Below are 18,335 nucleotides of genomic sequence, written 5' to 3' on the forward strand. Positions count from 1 at the left end.
CTTCCTTCGTTTTTTTTATACACTTTGATATTTTACACTAGAAGTGTTTGGCAATAAGAGTTTTAGAGCAAAAACAGAGTTTTGGATCACTTTTAGCGTTTTGACTAGTCAATAACTCTAAAAGGAGTGTTTGGTAAAATAGAGTTTTAGAGAGAGTTTTGGAATGAAAACTCTCAAATGAAAAAGCTCATGATATGAGTTTTATTTCTTTAGATTAGGTTAAAATATGTTCAATGACTTTTTTGTCTCTAATAATACTATTACACATTGTATTAAAATGTCTATAAATATCATTTCACTCAAACAAGTGGCAATAAGCTTTTCGCAATCAGTTAATTGTTATCAAACACATTTGTATAAAAAAAATTCAAATCAACATTCAAATTTGTTGAACAAAAAGTTAAAAGTCTAACAGCAAATTCTAAACTCTAACAGTTAAACTCTAAACTCTATTTGATATTTGCCAAACAGGATCACTATTTACAAATTTCACTTTGACCATTATTTATGATTTATGCGTTAATAAAAATATAGTCACATGAGATCTCGTAAGATTCGTCTTAATATATATTTTTCTATAAGTATTTTTTATAATTTTTACAAATATAAAATTAGACGAAATTCAGCATCTTTATTTCTTTATGATAGAATGTTTTCTTGCACCCAAAAAAGAGAAAAACAAAATCTTCTTTATATTAAATTAAGAGTAAAAAGCCCGTCAAAAAGAGAAAAAAGATGCTTGTATACTAATATTAGGCGCAATTACATTACATTACAGCTAGTCATTGATTAAGCATATATTCTCCTGCCAAGGATTAATTGTCAACCTATAAATAATACTTTATGAAATTTGGATAAAGCTTTAGTGTTTGAGCTGGGGATTCCTTGTATCATACTCTCTACTATATTTATGTGTGTCTCGCCCCTACATATTCGACTTTGGACCCCACCTCAAATATTTTCTTGTGCTTTATACTAAAAATTTCTCTCTTTTCATGAAAAATATTGTTCTATACATATTACAACTTTTTTTATAGAGTTTGTCTTGTAAAAGATCGCCTACTTTTAAATTGAAATTAGACAATGATAAGCCTAATATTAAAAAGAGAATTAGCCCAATAATGACTAGTTTAATTATTTTCGGTGACTAATTTAATCCATTTAGTGACTAGGTATACTTTTATATTAAAATTAGACCATCTCTTCTAATAGTTTTTGTTTTTTATATAGGTAAATATTGCACCTTTTAGTTAATACTTCCTACATTTCGAATAACTCTTTTAGTTTTGAAAATTCCACTATTTATCTATAAGATTGACCTTATATTATTTCGAAGTATATTGTTGAATTCTTTTATATATATATATATTCATAAAATTAATTTTTTATTCTTTATTTTAATAGATTATTAAAAATATTAATAGTTAAAGTAGTATATTCTTCTTTTGTTTTGAGTAAAGGTCTTCATAACGAGCTTATCTGAATAAGCAGCCCTTCTTCTGTTTCGAATTTACGGCACTGTTAAAATATCCCCTGTCTTCCCTGCCCGAAAGAGCGAGGGTGTCCTATCTTTCAGTTCACCTTACAAATATAAAAGTAAAAATGTAGCGAGTAAAATGAAGAGGAGGAAGTAATTGTATCTCATTGACCCGCGAATTTAACAAGTAGGGTTTTTTTTTTTTTGGTTTGGCGCATGTCATGGACACTGCTCATCGAGAACTTGAGGGCTAAAAAAATACTCGTACGATACACAAAATTATGTAGCCACGTGTGTATTCCCATGCAGATGCGTCTCATCTCTCATCTAATTGTCGGTGCTGCCTTATTTACTCTTTCATAAAAGGGGGAAGAATAAGATAAGAAAAGCATATCTGTGCAAAAATTATTGATGGTTCTGATTATCATATTAATAGTAAAAGGAGGGAATGACATTTATTTTTGTGACTTTGTGTTGTTTTGATGCTCAACTAAGATTCTTTAATCTTTCTAATCAATTAGAAAATTTATTACTTGATGAATTATATGCCATTCCTCTTTTTATTTGCTTTCAATAATGCATGCTTCTAATAAAATAGGCTGTTGTACCTTATACAATCCTAAAATAAAAACACATACTAGTATTATTAAGTTATTGTTTGATTAACATTGAATTTTATAAGAACTACGACCTTCTAAAAGTATTAATACAAGAGGCGAAGCTATGTTGGGATCTAAAAAGGCCATGATCCCTGCAAGGCTGCAACCCCAACATATATAGCTTTGAAGAAAATCAATTATAATCAATGGTTATATCTTGTTTTATAGGTAAATTGGTCTCCTTCAATAATTATATTTAAAATTTTATGTTAAACTGGTCCTCTTCCACAACCACCAAGAAGCCTGTCTTCGTTCCTGATTAATACTACAAAATGGGTAAAATCTTAATAATTATACTTCACATAATATAGGAGAAGTTACCATTCTAATTATCTTATACAAGTAAAAAAAATTCATAGTTCAACTTTTTATGTTAAATCAAACAACATTATATCCTTTTTCAAATATAAAAATTCAAGTAATACACATACAAAGACCAAAAAAAGTAACTCAAATGTTAATACTTTAAATTATATATCCACTAAACATATTCCATTATGAAAGGAGTAGATGCTTGCTAGACAACCTAATTTTTTGGTACAAAGCAGCTTCATTTTTGTCCATAACAAAACACATGCCAAACTCGAGTCTTAAAACTCGTAACATATATACACATTAACACATAGTAGTAGCACATCAACACTCACTAGTATACTACTACTACCTTTGTTTTACTCTTCCCCTTTATACTCTCCTCCTTTAATCCTTAACCCAAACTAATTCCTACAACAACTACCTCCATGTATCCCGGCGAAGAGCCATCACCCCACCGTCACCACCTCCCTAAAATGATGGACGACGACGACGATGACGACAATCACCACGATGATGACTATGATAATCCTCAAAATCATTATCCTGCTAATACTGTAACAACCCATCAACCACCGCTACCTATCACCCCACAACAACCTCTTCAACCTCCAAAACCTTTATTCTCTCCTAGTTCACGTCCTCCTTCAAAAAAACACCCTACACCTTCCGCCACTCCTCCACCACCTCAACCTCCAATCGCCCCTCAACAACCCTTACAACCACCACAACCTATCTTTCTTCCAACCTCTCCTCCTACCAAATCCCGCCCTCCACCGCCTTACGATAATCGCTATGATGACGATAACGACGACGATAACGATAGGCGGCGTCAACTCTGTGCCGTGATAAGCATCCTACTATTACTCCTAGGCCTAACCGCTTTAATCCTATGGCTCCTCTACCGCCCTTCAAAACCTCACTTCATTGCCATCTCTGCCGCCGTGTACTCCCTCAACGCCACCTTACCGCCGCCGTTTGTATCCGCCTCCGTTCAAATAACTGTCGTCACTCGCAACCCCAGCAAGCGTACTGCCCTCTACTACGACCGCCTCGTGGCGTCGGTGCACTACCAAAACCACCCCATCACCCCGCCGGTTTCTCTTCCGCCGTTGAAGCACTTGAAGCGGAGCGCCGTCATGATGTCGCCGGCGATTGGTGGTGCTCCGGTGGTGGCGCCGCCGGAAGTGGTGGAGGGACTGGTGGCGGACGAGGCGTACGGGGTGGTGGGGTTGAGTTGGGTGTTGGTGGGGAGAGTAAAGTATAGAGCTGGGTGGTTTAGGAGTGGGCATAGTAGGGTTTATGTTAGGTGTGATATTATGGTAGGGTTTAAGAGTGGTGGTGGTAATCCAAGTGGTCAAGTGCCTTTGCTTGGGAATCCTCCTTGCTTTGTTGATATATGACTAATTTTGTATGTAATACTCTTCTTTTTTCTTTTTAATTTTTCAAATTATTTTTCTTGGTTTTGTGTGGAAGCTAATTAAGCTTAATTAAGGAGGAAGTTAGTATAATTTCTGTTAGTATTACTCCTATAGTCCTACTATACTACTAGTATGTGCCAAGAAGTGTTAAAAAGGGGAAGGATGCTCTTATGTGTAATGTGTAATAGTTACATTTTGGCTAATTTCAATAGCACCAATTGTGAAGGAGAATATTGATGTTTACACTCTTGATTAAGGATTAAAATGTAATTAGTTAGATAACATCAAATCATAATGATAATAAATTTTTGATCCATATGAGCCACGAAGGCAGTATAAAGAAGGGGATGGGGGGATTCGAACCTGTGAACTATTGTTCACAACACCTCAATTTTAACCATTAAGTCAAGACATCCTTGGTAATTATAATGATAATAATCATATATAGTAAGTTTTTAATAAGTCTAAATAAGCCATTTTACCGCTCGGATGATTGGACTAAATTCTTATCTTACTAATTTCATTAATGTTTTACCAATGATTCCCACTTCCATTACTACTCTTGAGTACTCTCCTATAAAAAAAACCTTCAAATTTGATGGTATTTCCTCAAACCAAAATGATTTTTTTTTTTCCTTTCGTAAGAAACAAAGTAATAAACAAATTCTTTGAATATTTAACATTTACTAAATATTTTTTCCCTAATTAATTTGTGACTTGTAAAAGAAAAAAAAAATCGAGTACAAGAGTGGAATACTTATACAGCATGCAAGTTTAGGAAACAAATTCAGTAACAAGTAGTATTTGATCTAATAATTTGGTTTATATTTCACAATCTTGAGGTTATGGAATTAATCTCAACTAGAGGTATTTTGGGGTACGAATTTCTCCTTATTATTCCCTGTACTTCCAAGGGGGCCTTGCCTGCATACCCGGATCGGGTTGACTTGAGTGTGGTCCGGTTCGATTAGGGCGCCTTCTCCTAGCCTTAAATAGAAGAAACAAATTTAGTAGCATATTCTAGTTGGAGTACCGACAATTACAATATAGTAAATCGAGGTACCCATTCTATGACAAATATGAACTTTCCATCTATTTTGGTGCCTTTAATAGACTTAGTATTTCCGACAATTGCAAATAAAGCTCGGCCTAGTGGTAAATAGTTAATTTTATGACTTTAAGGTCATTGAATTAATCTCCATTAAGGACATTTTGAGATTAGGTTTCCTTTACCATTTTCTTTTCTTTTAAAAAATTTAATCTATAAAGCTGATTGATTATACCTGTCTGTATATGAGTTGTTAGTTTAATAATAATAGACTCCTTCATTTTATCAACTTAAAAAAAATGCTAGTTGGAGATCAATGAATGAAATCCAAAAGAAATGAATGAAAACATAACGGTAAAGATAAGCTTTGAAGGGTGTGAGCCGTGAGGTGTGGACAAGCTAAGTTTTCAAGGAACCGTCTTGACTCTTGAGCAGCAAAAATGCAAATTTGGAGTACGTATATTTTTTTAGCGAGTTGCATGGTTGATTGACACAACATGTGCAAACGACCAACAAGTGTACTGCATGATCAATCTACTCAGCTAGAATAGAGAGTGTTTGTGTCAATTTTTAATGAATAAGGTCAACAACCTCTTTCAGCTGTTAGCTTCAAGGTTATCTATCAATCGGTGCACTTGTATCATAAGCTTCTTTATGTTTTATTCTATTCAATAATTTAAGACCAAATTTTGAAATGTAAAATAATATATGTTAGGATGAATTGGATTTCCCTACCTTTAGAATGAATTGATCTTTGATCCATTTTTTGTTCAGTCGTAGTTTACACACCTTAAGGAGATATATTAGTACTCTATTCGTTTCAAACTTATAATTATTTGTGATTTTGACTTGAAAAGTAGTTTATATAGGAGAGATTTCTCAACTAATTATCATAAAATAGATTTATATACGAAGTTTTCATCGATTGATAAAAAGGCACAAAGAGGTGTAATTAGGTTAGATCTGACAATATAAAATGATACATATGTGAATTCGTGATCTCGACTAACAAATAGCGCAGTTGGTCTCATAAGAGATCGTCTAATTTTAACTTAAAATTAGGCACAATCCAATCCCAGTATTAAGAAGAGAACATGCCATTTTTTTCAATATAGTGACTAGTTTAATATATTTAGGGATCAGATTAATCTATATCGTGATCAGTTTAACCTAGTCAGTAATGACATTCGTTAATGCATTCAGTGACTAGTTTAATCCATTCAGTAACTTTTTTAATCTGTTCCGTTAAACTACCGAGTTATTTTTCTGAAATTATCGGTTGTAGTTCAATAATCAAGAAAAAAGGAAGGATAAGAGAAGAGATGACTAGGATATAGTTGGTTCAGAGTAAAATGGAATGAGTTTGTTAGAAAAATTCAGTATTAAATTTGTTAAACATTTTTCTAATAATATGTGCAAATAGTGATAGTATTTTATTACATTTTATAAAGGCTCATGCTTAAAAGTAATTAAGGCTGGGAGGGGACGATGGTTGACAATGAACTATAGAAGTATGTGTACCACCTTAATGGTCTGTTTGGTAGTCGTTAATAAATTGCGGTAATGGGAATGAATTTTAAGTGTAGTTTTATTAGGTAAGTACCCTTAAAATCTCCATGAGGAGGCTTTTTTTTCTCCATGGGCAAGCAATATACCCCCTAAACTTGTGTTTTTGTCTCCAAGCGGAAGAAATTTTCATTACCACTCATTACCACCTATAAGGTGGTATTGGATGGGAATGAAAATTCAAGAAGGAAAGTGGACACGTTAGGATAAATTAGCATTACCATGGGAATGAACAATGATATTCTTCACAAATTTACACACAAATTCATTTTCATTACCACCGTTTATAACCAACTACCAAACGGGCCGTAAGTGGAGCATTTCCACTATGATAATACTAATACGTGATCACTTGTATGATTAATTATCAAAAGAGTAATAAAATGAGCATCTAATATGCACCCAAAAATCATAAAGAAATAACAAAAGAAAAGGAAGCTATCTAACTTTAACTTTTGAAGCTAGCTCATTAATTCTTCTTAGCCTTAGACCCTTCAAGGAGATGCTTAAGTTTCTCACTTTATACCAAAAGATATACTATAGGTATAAGTCTGATTTGATCAATTTATGTGCTTGATCCTGTACTTTTCTGCCAATTTCGATTTTTTTCGCCAAATAAGGTTAATAACGAACGAGTCCACTTTAAAATCATATGGCGACAAGAGGACTAGCTCCTTAATTATAAAGTGGACACAACACTCTTTCGATATGGGATACATTACACAACCCTCCACAACAGTTCATATTTTGCTCAATATAAGACAACACGTTCCCTCGCATGTGAATTGTTCGTGAAATCTCACATATTCTATTATAGCCCAATAGCCCTTGATTTTATTAACGAATGGTTATAGTGCGTAGAGAATCAACCTCTAAGAAAATTTAAATTGCATGTAGTAGTGCAGTAAGCAGTACTATACCTTAACATGAAAGAATCAGATTCTTGTATAATTGAAGTTTTTGAAACATTGCTTTTAAACCAGTTCCAGGTCGATTCATAGTCCAGCCAAAACTGCCAAAGCCCACTCAAACTTTGTCTGAGTTGGGCCTGTGCAGATATGGGCTTGAGTCTGTCTTGACAAGCTCATTTGGAGGTTGTACTTAATGACAACTAGTTTTTATATGCACGCGATGCGTGCGAAGATACGTAGAAAATTAATTTCTTGTAGGAGATGAAGAAAATTAAATTAATTATTAATTATTTCTAATAAATTAGGAATATTTGAATTGCTTTTTGTAATATTTTTTTATTTTATAAATTAATTAGGTAGTTTTATTTTTTATTTTTTTATTAAAGTAAATAGTTAGAATAAGGATGTTATGAGGGTAAAATGAGATTTCTAATATTTTGGTGTCCTACCCTTCTTCCCATATACTTCCTCCGTTTTTTTATAGATGTTACATTTCCCTTAAATGGAAATGTCATAATAGATGCTACATACCATAAATGGATTCCTTCTCACCATAAAAATCTTAAAATACTATTAAAAAGTTGGTGGTCCCCCACCTTCTCTTTTAAAATACTCATACTTTTTCCTTAACAAATGGTTTTTTATTCAAAAAGTGGTGGTCCCCTACTTTCTCTCTCTACCTTTCTTAAAAACCCCCCACTTTCTCTATGTAGCAAGAATAAAAACACGGAGGAAGTAGAATAGAGATTATACATTTTTTTGGGCTCAACATAAACAGTTCATTGGAGTGGGAGTCACATATGGGCCAAGTTTCATTGGGCGTAGCTGTGTTCGAAGGGCTATATATATAGCTCAAAGTGGGGCGAGTTCTAGTTTGAAGACACAAACCATAATTTGAACTATTTTTATGGTCTTATATATATATATAGAGAGAGAGTGAGAATGAAGGATGTAATATTTATACAGCGTAATTTTATTATTTTAGGAAAGAAATTTTGGTTTATATGACATCAACTAAAGCTCGGATGCATGGTACAATATCTACTAAATGGTTGTATAAGAAAACACAAACTTTATTATTCGGAATAAAGAGTGGCACCGACTTGAATTTTCTTACATTTAGTGACATATTGTTATAGGTTTTAGTAGTTCTTTACTTGCCCCTTCACTTGTAAAGTCCAGCCTTCTACTTCCAGCTCCCCGTCTATGTCTTACTATCGTCTTGAAATAGAAGAAAACACAAACTTTATTATCCAGAATAGAGAGTGACACCAACTTGAATTTTCTTACAACATATTATTATGAGTTTTAGTAGTTCTCTACTTGTCCCTTCACTTGTAAAGCTCAATCTTCTACTTCCAGCTTCCCACCTATGTCTTACTACCGCCTTAAAATAGAAGGACGCATCAAAATTCGATATAATTTATTGCCACAATTTACTTTCCACACCCAACATCATAGTTGATCTTACCCAATACACTTATTCTGGCTACTCTTTCGGTTAAAATGGTAGTTGGTATTGTTGTATTTGCCAATTTTCCTTCAAAATATATAAATTTTACTTCACCATATAAGTTAATTAAGCTCAAATTTTCCTCACAACTCACAAATTAACAACAAAACAAAAAGTGTTCAATGAGGCCAACTAGTAGTACCAATGGGCCTAAAGCTTGAATCATAAGACAAGACTTGAACAGTTGAACCAACATCCACATCTCTATTTACCAAATGACAAAATGAGAAGTTGAAATCAAAGTAGGTTGTTGATGTGGAGATGCCATGGACACCATAATTGATTACAAGTAAACTTTTAGGTGAATCTGAATTACGTACATGAAAACGATTTAATTGATTTGAAATAGAATATTGCTATTTGGAGAAATTATAATCGACTAAAAATCTTAATACAATAGTAAAATAAAATAAAATTAATGTGTAAAAACATATAAAATCAAATTAATTAATTTTCAATTATTTTTATAAAATATTTTGGATTTTTAACTAAAAGCCACCTAGATAAGGAGCTTATTCCTTTAGTCACCCTTAAGTAAAAGAATCAAAACAAAACACTCTTATACGTGACATGTTCTTTACTTAAGGTCAACCTTTACTAGTTTAATTCAAAAAACGTTGATTGTACTTTTAAATTATAAACTCATATATCATAATCTCTAACATACCTCATATTCATACATCAATTCCTCAATCTATCTCTAATTTAATTAAAGGGAGAGGAAATAGATTATCTATTTTGAGGTAAAACATGTACCATGCACCAAGGGAAAAAAGATCATCAATTACAGTATATTATTATAGATTAATGTAGCTATTTGTTCTTTGATTAGCTATTCATACTGAAATAAATTATCAATTGCCTTCCTTTTATTTTTGAGGGGAATTGATTTGTATAATTGATCTCGACGAAATCCAAACTTAGGCCCCGTCCATTTTGGACAGTAAAAAACTGAACTGAACTACAGAGAAAAATTAAACTGAAGTCACTCAACTAAATTGAAATTTGAAAATAAGTTCGAAAAAATAGAGTCTGCTAGGTGATATAAAGCGGTAAAGCTTAAAACATGAAGGGGAAAAAGGGAGTACGAATATTCGGCAAGCCTAATATGTGCTGTATAACAACATATCACTATCCCCAAGGTATCCAATACTACAAAAATCCACCAAATTTTGGTCTCTGATTGGCATTGGTTTTTTTGGTGAAATCTCTCATTGGCATCTTCATGGAACAGTTAATGGTCATAAATATCTGATAAAGGCCAGTCAATGACACAGTCTCCTACAACACCAAGGCATGGAAGTTTGTTTTTGATTTTTTAAAATTAATTAAGTTAAGTTGAAGTCGCTAGAAACAGCGTGATAATCTAGTAGTATTAACAATTTGACATTATTTTTGATGTTAAAGTTTATTGGATCATCAAGTTTCACTCTTTACAAAAGAGGGATCCAAAGTTAAAGTCAATAGGAACATAAAATGATAGCATATTGGTATTGACATTACCTCTGATCTCAAAATTCACGGATTCGAGTCTCACCTCTTGCAAAGGAAATCCAAAATTTAAGTTCCTAAGAATATAAGGTGATAGTAAACTGGTATCGACATCAACTTCGATCCCAAAGTTCATAGGACCGAGTCTAGTTTGTTGTGTTATTAGTAATCTAAAATAAACGGGTTAATAGTGGATTTTTCAACCAATATAACTGGATAGATTGACACAAGTGATCTAATTAATCAAACTTCTACTTTAAACTTTAACCCTAAATATACTTTGCTTTCTGTTATGACTTACATGCTTATCGAAGTGTAACTTTGAGTTTTGACCTACAAAATCCTTGATTATATGTAACTCTAAATTATAAAAAGTCAATATTTTGTAAATATACATTAAGAAATCATATTAAATACTTAATTTTGTTGTATATATAAGTCAAAAAATTCTGATTATAGTTAAAATAATACAAAGTCAAAATATTATAACCTTTTTAAATAAAGTAATTTATAATTCAATAACTCCCCTAAGTTATCATCCATCTACTCAATCAATTGAGTTAGAGTTGAAATTTTCAGCCCTTTTTATACAACTTAAAATTTATCAATACTAATGTCACATTCGATACTGAGATCAGGAATATATATATTGATCTTTTAACCACTAAACCAAGTGATGCTTGATATTATTATTTCAAAATGAAATATTAATAAATAAAAAATACAATCACCCTAAATATAGCCCAAACCTAAAAAGTAAAAACTACCTTAAAATTTAAAACCCGTTTATTATCGATCCGAACCAAACTCATCTCATATTGGTATTCCCAATTTCCCATATATCCGCGGCCCGCCCTAAGTAGAACCCAAAAATCAAAATCAAGGTTTGTTAATTTGTTTCATCACCGTCAAACTTGAAAATAAAAATAGGGAATTAGAATATCATTTTATAGTATGATCTCATAAACTATCCCATCTTTACCCGTCTCCTCTGTAAGTCCTTTTCGTTTTTCCTTTTCTTCTCTTTTCAGAAACTTATTTCTTGTATTTAATACCTGTAGAAACAGTATTAATGGCGCTTATCAATTTAATTTATTATAGTATGTATTAATTCTTATACTATGGTAGTTGATATATCTGTTAGTCCCTTTCCTGAATAGTTCTTAAACTAAGTGGTGGACATGTTTACTCAAGTCATATTATCGCCACTTCTGTCTTTCTGTTTTCCAGATTTTTGATTTTTGTAGTATTTCTGATCTTCCAAGTTCTTAATTTTTTCTGGGTGTCTGCTAATTAAGTAATTTAAGGTTTGTGTTGGCATTATACTTTGATTACTTTGATGGGTATCCTTTAAATTTTGGTTATTTTCTGTGATTGTTGAGATTTTGTTGTATTTCTGATCTTCCAAGTTCTTAAATTATTCTGGGTGTCTGCTAATTAAGTAATTTAAAGGTTTGTCTTGGCATAATACTTTGATGGGTTTGCTTTGAATTCTTGTTATTTTCTGGGATTACTGAGATTTCTACGTTAATCTTGATAGAAATTAGAAAATGTAAACTTGGAAAGATTTTCTGTTATGATTTACCTCTATAAATAAAGATAATGTTTGGGAAATGAGGATTATTCATAATTGGGTTTGCTTTGAATATCTCTTTTGATTCGGATTATGGTTTGTCAGCTTTGATGTTTGTGATGTGTCATACAATTTTGGTTATTATTCATAATTTTGGGTTTACTAGTGTTTACTTTGAATGGGTGTATTAAACTGCCTATACATCAGCATTTGGGATCACCCACCTTCTTTTAGCAAAAGACAAGGTTGTAGTTATTGGAATTGCTTTACAGATCACAAAAAGCATAAACATCTCCCTTTACCACTTATCAATAATGTATCCCTCATGCTTCCCATGTTTCTTAGACTCTTACCATTTCATATCTCTTAACCTAAATCTCGCTTCTCCGGCCACCGTTGGTCATTTTGTCAGCCACCAGATGCACACTTAGTAGATACATCCAGCTCTTTCTCTCCTTAGGTTTCACTCTAATTAGTTAATTCAATTGTTTTCTAATGTTGAAATTCTGTTTTCCTGTCGCTATCATCGTGTCAAATTGAATATTATTTTGTATCTCCTTCCTTCTGTTTGCTCTCTAGATTTTTGTTTATCGTTGTATCAGCTTGAATTTGTTCCACTTCATGTTCTTTTCAATTATATAATTTTGGTTTTGGCTTGTTAATTGCAGCATTCATCCTCTTTGATTCTTCAAGTCATTGCTTGATTACTGTAGCGAATTCTTTTAGAGAACTTAACAAGTCATCAGGATCAAGATACCAAGGTATCCTTCTCATCTTATATTCCACCCGTTCAATGTTTTATTGGATTATATATAGAATTCTGATTGAAGTTTGTCAGCAAAAAAAAAATTTTGAGGGAAATTTTTTGTCATTTTATTTAGCTGTAATATTAGCTCTAGATATTGAGAAATTTATCTCATCTTTTGCAGTTGTATGAAAAATATTATGACTTTAAGTTTTAATTGATTTGTTGTGTGGAAAAGAAAATCAATTTATTAGATTATTAAGTATGACATCAGTTTGTGGGTTCTCTTAGACTCGGTTAAACCACTCAGTTTTATTTCTCGACTCCTTCAGTTTTTTTCTTGCTTCCTTATTTCAGGACTTTTCAGTCCCCTCTCTTTGAATTAGATTTATGTCGTGACTGTATGACATCGCTATATCTGGAAGTTTTCATTTAATTGGAGCTAGGATCCTGAATTTGCTATATTATAATGGTTTTCGAATGATACTCCATTCGAAGTTAGAAATTTGCATTATGTATTAGCAATCTTGGTGGATGAATTAATTCTTTCTTTGGCATGGTAGTTACCTTGAAGGCAATCTTGGTCGATCAATTAATTCAAGATTGCATTCTTGATATTCGTTAGAGGAGAATATTCTTTCCTGAATACTATCAGCTAAGATCTCTCAGAATAAGCACGGGTTTCATAATTTTTGCTTCTTTTTACCGTGAGCCCTTCTTCTAAATCTTACCCTATAGGCTATAACAAGAAATAATTTGGGCTTTATCTGGATCTTCCCGGCTGTTCTTACATATGTTCTTTGGTCAAACGGCTGTGACTTGGATGAACTTTTGTTTGTCTCCTCTCAGGAACTATTGTTTCCTCTTAAATTCCCCTGAAAAGTGGCTTTAATCATTGGATATTTAGTGCTCGTTTGGTTGAATGTAGGAAGTGCAAATTCCTTGGAATATTATCTTCCCATGTAATTGTATTTCCTAAGAAATGCTAGATGTTGTTTGGTGATTCAATGGAAGTGGAAATTCCCAATGAAAATTCCCATGGGAATTTCCACTTACCTAGGTCAGGACCTAGGTAAGTAACTTCCTCCATTTTGTGGGAAGTGGAACTTCCTAGGAATTTCTACTTCCCATGAATTTGTCAACCAAACAACACCAAACAATTCCAATTCCTAGAATTTATAACTTCCTATATTAAATAATGTTAACCAAACAACCCCTTATTTGGTCAGTTTTTGAATAGGAACTTTTTGTGCCCCCTCACTATTTGGCAAGAGTTAATAGCTACAATTTCAAAATAGCATGCCAAGAGGGCAAATTGCGCTCTTAGGTAGCCTTTCTCTCTTATGTAAAGCTGTTGTGACAGTCTCGCATTTCTAGTCGATTTTTGCTTGATATTATTGATCATTCCTCATTTGGTTGATGTGCCTTTTGACTCCCATTTTGTTGTATTAAACGTGTTGATATAGTGAGGCCTCTATTGTCTGTTTGTTGCTAGCTACAAAGAGATTCAGTTTGTTAAAATCCTTTTAACCCATCACTATTCATGAGATGTCATAATTTTGGTGTCTCATTGCACTAGCTTGGGGTTTGAGAAATTCCCAGAAATATATCCAATTTGCAATTATGTATACCTTACTGCTACAATAACTGTATGGGAATATATGAACTTAGATATCAGTTTAGGCTGTTGTCTCTTATACTGGTTCTTTGCCGTACACAATGAGTCCCTGACAATCTCGAGGACTCCAGAGCATAACCTTTATTAGAATGCAATTGTGCATGTTCTATTAGTCACTGATCATTTCAGAGTCATTTAAGAGCTCTTCTAGGAATAAAATAGTTTAGTTTACTGGACTTCATTCATATCAATTTATATTATTGGAAAATGTGGGGAACAATTGGACATTTCATATGTCCTCATATAAGTATATGCTGACGTGACGCATATAAGCTACTAAGCTCTGACATACCATTTCTTTTTCTAATATGAATGACCCAAAAAGTTATGCAAGACGTTCTGATCCCTTGACCATCTACTTAAAAATATTATCATTCTACCACCAACTTACCTCATCTTTTCTATAACCAAATTTCAAATCCAACTAAGAAATGCTTTTGCCTAAAAAGTAAATAGCAATGACCACTCCCTATATAGAACTGAAAACAACTGGCCCTATGAAAACATAAGAACATAGGAAATACTGAAACGTAGGCATAAAAAAAGGGGCATCTGCCGGGCCCACAAGCTGGTTAGAATCTTATATTCTGATGGTTTCATCCACAACAGTGGTTGGAAAAGGCTTAGCCCTAAACAAATAGCAAGGCTGGTTAACAAGAGAGTGGTCAGGCTTAAGCAACTAGCACATTCAGACAAGTTGCTTTATCTTGAGCTGTTTTTTCACAATTTTTATGGTAGCCACAACCCTTCATGTAGTGAGCCACACTGGGATACAACCTTCACTCTGGGTCCAGCCTGAGCTACTGGATGACTGCGTCATTATGGGTAGAGGTAGCAGTTGCTTAGGCCCCCTGAACCTCACATCACCTTGATGACAGTGGCCGGATCACATATAGGATAATCCTCTGTGAGTGGGGGCTTCTTTTCATCAAAAGACTTGTATCATATATCCAGACACCTGCTAATCTAATTAAGAAATCGTAGGCAACTTTTCTTTCTCTTAGTATCCTCAACTAAGCATTTGTTGTTTGGCTTTTTGGCTGAGCTTTCAAGGTAAAGAATGTCAGAGGACTCAAGCCTTTATTTCAACTTTCAAGCATTTAAATTGGTTTAATCTTAATATCGATTATACATCAGTGGATGCTATTGATGATACATAAAACTCAATGTCTTGATATCTCTCAAGCTGCTCAGTTTCAGTAGACCTTTGGGGCTGCGTAAGTTTATGGCTCTCTTCATTCCACCTCACCTGGAGGTTGCACGAATGCCCTGTAGAGATAATGAGCACAAAGTCCCCGTACCTATATAAACATCAAAGGTGGCTTCTAAAGTAGGTACTTGGGATTGAGCATTTTGTGATTCTCACATTAGTTTCCTGAAATATTGAATATAGTAAGTACTCGTGCTGTGTCCTTTGTGGTTTTGTAGAAATTCATGTTAGTTTCTAATTTTTTACTTCTCTATTAGGGGTCACAAATATATGCCCTTTATAGTTTTATAAACCATAAAGAATAGGTGCCTGTGGTGTAAATTTTGTTCGAGGTCTTTCTGTATCTTCTTCAGTGAACTGAAATTACAGGCTGTTATTTCTAATTTCTGCCTATGCTCTTCAGATGGATTGCTTGTGATTGTTTTGCGTGTTTGTTTTTATCATGGTTGTGAAATATCAATGTGATCAGATTATACTTTTATTGGTTGTTTTTGTTGAATGCTTAGACTGTATATCCTTTTCATTAACCCCTGATTTTTATTTAGATGGAAGCAAGTAATTCTCATGATGGCCACATTGTTGAAATCGGAAGAAGTCATGCTCTTGAGGAGGGACGCTTTGGAGGAGGAAACAAGTTTTGTGGGGAAGTACATTGTGAATTTGAAAGTGGTGGAACAAACTCAGCGGATGCTGCAGAGAGATCAGCTTCAATGCGGAAGCTTATTATTGCTGTTGTTATGTGCGTCATATTCATGACCGTAGAAGTTATTGGTGGAATCAAAGCCAACAGTCTTTCCATTCTAACTGATGCTGCTCATTTGCTATCCGATGTGGCAGCTTTTGCTATTTCTTTGTTCTCTTTATGGGCAGCAGGCTGGGAAGCTACCCCTCGTCAGTCTTATGGGTTTCTTAGAGTAGAGATATTGGGTGCACTTGTCTCCATTCAGCTTATATGGCTTCTTGCTGGCATTTTAGTTTATGAAGCCATTATCAGACTCATAAATGAAGCTGGTGACGTTAATGGCTTCCTTATGTTTGTGGTCTCTGCCTTTGGTCTAGTTGTAAACATAATAATGGCCCTTGTATTGGGTCATGATCATGGTCATGGTCACGGACACGGACACGGACACGGACACGGGCACGGCCACAGTCATGGTAATGGTCATGATCATGGTCACGGTGATATTGAGCGCAGTCATAGTCATACCCACAACCACGGAGTGATAGTAACCGCAAGTCCTCGTCATCAGCACACCGAAGAGGGAAATCACCATATTCATGAGCATCATGATCATACGGAACCACTTCTTAATAACTCTCATTGTGACAATGAACACAACCAAAAGGGAGGGAATGTGAAGAAGAAGAAGAGGAATATAAATGTTCAAGGTGCTTATCTGCATGTTCTTGGTGATTCGATCCAGAGTGTTGGTGTAATGATTGGAGGAGGAATTATTTGGTATAAGCCAGAATGGAAGATAGTTGATTTGATATGCACCCTCGTGTTTTCAGTTGTTGTTCTATGGACAACTATCAAAATGCTGAGAGATATACTTGAAGTCCTGATGGAAAGCACCCCTAGAGAGATTGATGCAACTAAACTGCAAACTGGATTGCTAGATATGGAAGAAGTAGTAGCTGTCCACGAGCTTCATATATGGGCCATTACTGTGGGAAAGATTTTGTTGGCTTGCCATGTTAAAATTACCCCTGAAGCTGATGCAGATCTGGTACTGGACAAAGTTATAGATTACATAAGGAAAGAGTACAACATCAGCCATGTTACTATTCAAATAGAACGTTAATTTGCTCATTGATGATCTCAGAGTTTTCTTAGCCACAGTTAGTTTCAGTATTGTCTCTTAAGTAGTCATTTAGCATTTTAGCTACATGTAGCCTTTCTTTAGTGAGCAGAAAAATCCGCCGAATCTGTTGGCTATTGTACATGCTATTGCTAGACATACAATCGTTCATTGTTGAAGTCTAACATATGAATGAGAAAACTCTTTTTCTTTGCTGATGTCTACTCTATTGTCTTCAATCACCTTTGGCTTTATAGCCCCACTTCTAATTGAAGCTGCAGGCAGCTGGGATAGGATTATAGGAAGAGTCAACTGGTATGATGATTTTTCTTGCATAATGCCCGTTGATCTGTGGGACCTACAACAGCTAGTCTGACGATCATGGATGACTTAAATCTGCTTCTCATCAGGTACTTCCTATTCAGTTATCAGTCACAGTTAACATGATCTCCTTTTGTTCTTCATATGGATGGTAGATCCGCTGGCGTTTCTCATGTGATGGAGCTACCATGCTCCATCAACCCATCTGAGATACCTCATGTTAAACATCAACCTTTAACAATTTCCATAGATAACTTGTTTATTCCATATTGGTTAATATCTTTTTCACAAGTTAGATGAATTTAATTTCTGTCATTTAAATTTTTTTACTGGTAAAGGAGGACTTTGATCAGACCTCAACCCTTATGATTTAGTAAACGTGCTAATTACAATCCCTTCTTTTAGTAAAATGACATTTGATCCCCTCCATCTTGATAAGCTTGTCATTGCTGAATGGCTAAGTTTATTTCTTCGTACGAACACTTGATCATCTTGATGTCTTTGTTCATTGTACAGCAAAGGAGGCCATGATGATTTTCAACCAGAAGAAAGAAGATAAGAACCTATCGGAGACACCAGAAATCGCACCTTCTCGGATAGAAGATAAG

The 18,335-nt window shown here is 34.0% G+C and overlaps 2 protein-coding genes across 6 annotated transcripts; both read left to right on the forward strand.

Annotated features, from left to right (window-relative positions):
- The first annotated feature begins 2,927 nt into the window (after nt 1–2,927).
- Nucleotides 2,928–3,851, forward strand: LOC104902693 (NDR1/HIN1-like protein 1). The gene has a single exon (XM_010690606.3). It carries the CDS (start codon nt 2,928–2,930, stop codon nt 3,849–3,851), a length of 924 nt encoding a protein of 307 aa, XP_010688908.3.
- Nucleotides 3,852–11,231: 7,380 nt separating this feature from the next.
- LOC104902470 (metal tolerance protein 1) lies at nt 11,232–17,624 on the forward strand. 5 transcript variants are annotated; one of them, XM_010690275.4, is made up of 3 exons: nt 11,232–11,391; nt 12,640–12,732; nt 16,150–17,624. In XM_010690275.4, exon 3 carries the CDS (start codon nt 16,150–16,152, stop codon nt 17,407–17,409), a length of 1,260 nt encoding a protein of 419 aa, XP_010688577.1. In that variant the 5' UTR covers nt 11,232–11,391; nt 12,640–12,732; the 3' UTR covers nt 17,410–17,624. The 5 variants fall into 5 exon arrangements, with proteins under 5 accessions (XP_010688577.1, XP_048501969.1, XP_010688687.1 ...); XM_048646012.1 differs by lacking the exon at nt 11,232–11,391 and adding an exon at nt 11,480–11,498; XM_010690385.4 differs by lacking the exon at nt 11,232–11,391 and adding an exon at nt 11,530–11,705.
- The last annotated feature ends 711 nt before the right edge of the window (nt 17,625–18,335 follow it).

This window comes from Beta vulgaris, chromosome 1, assembly GCF_026745355.1.
Source record: "Beta vulgaris subsp. vulgaris cultivar EL10 chromosome 1, EL10.2, whole genome shotgun sequence".
Classification (NCBI taxonomy): Eukaryota; Viridiplantae; Streptophyta; class Magnoliopsida; order Caryophyllales; family Amaranthaceae; genus Beta; species Beta vulgaris.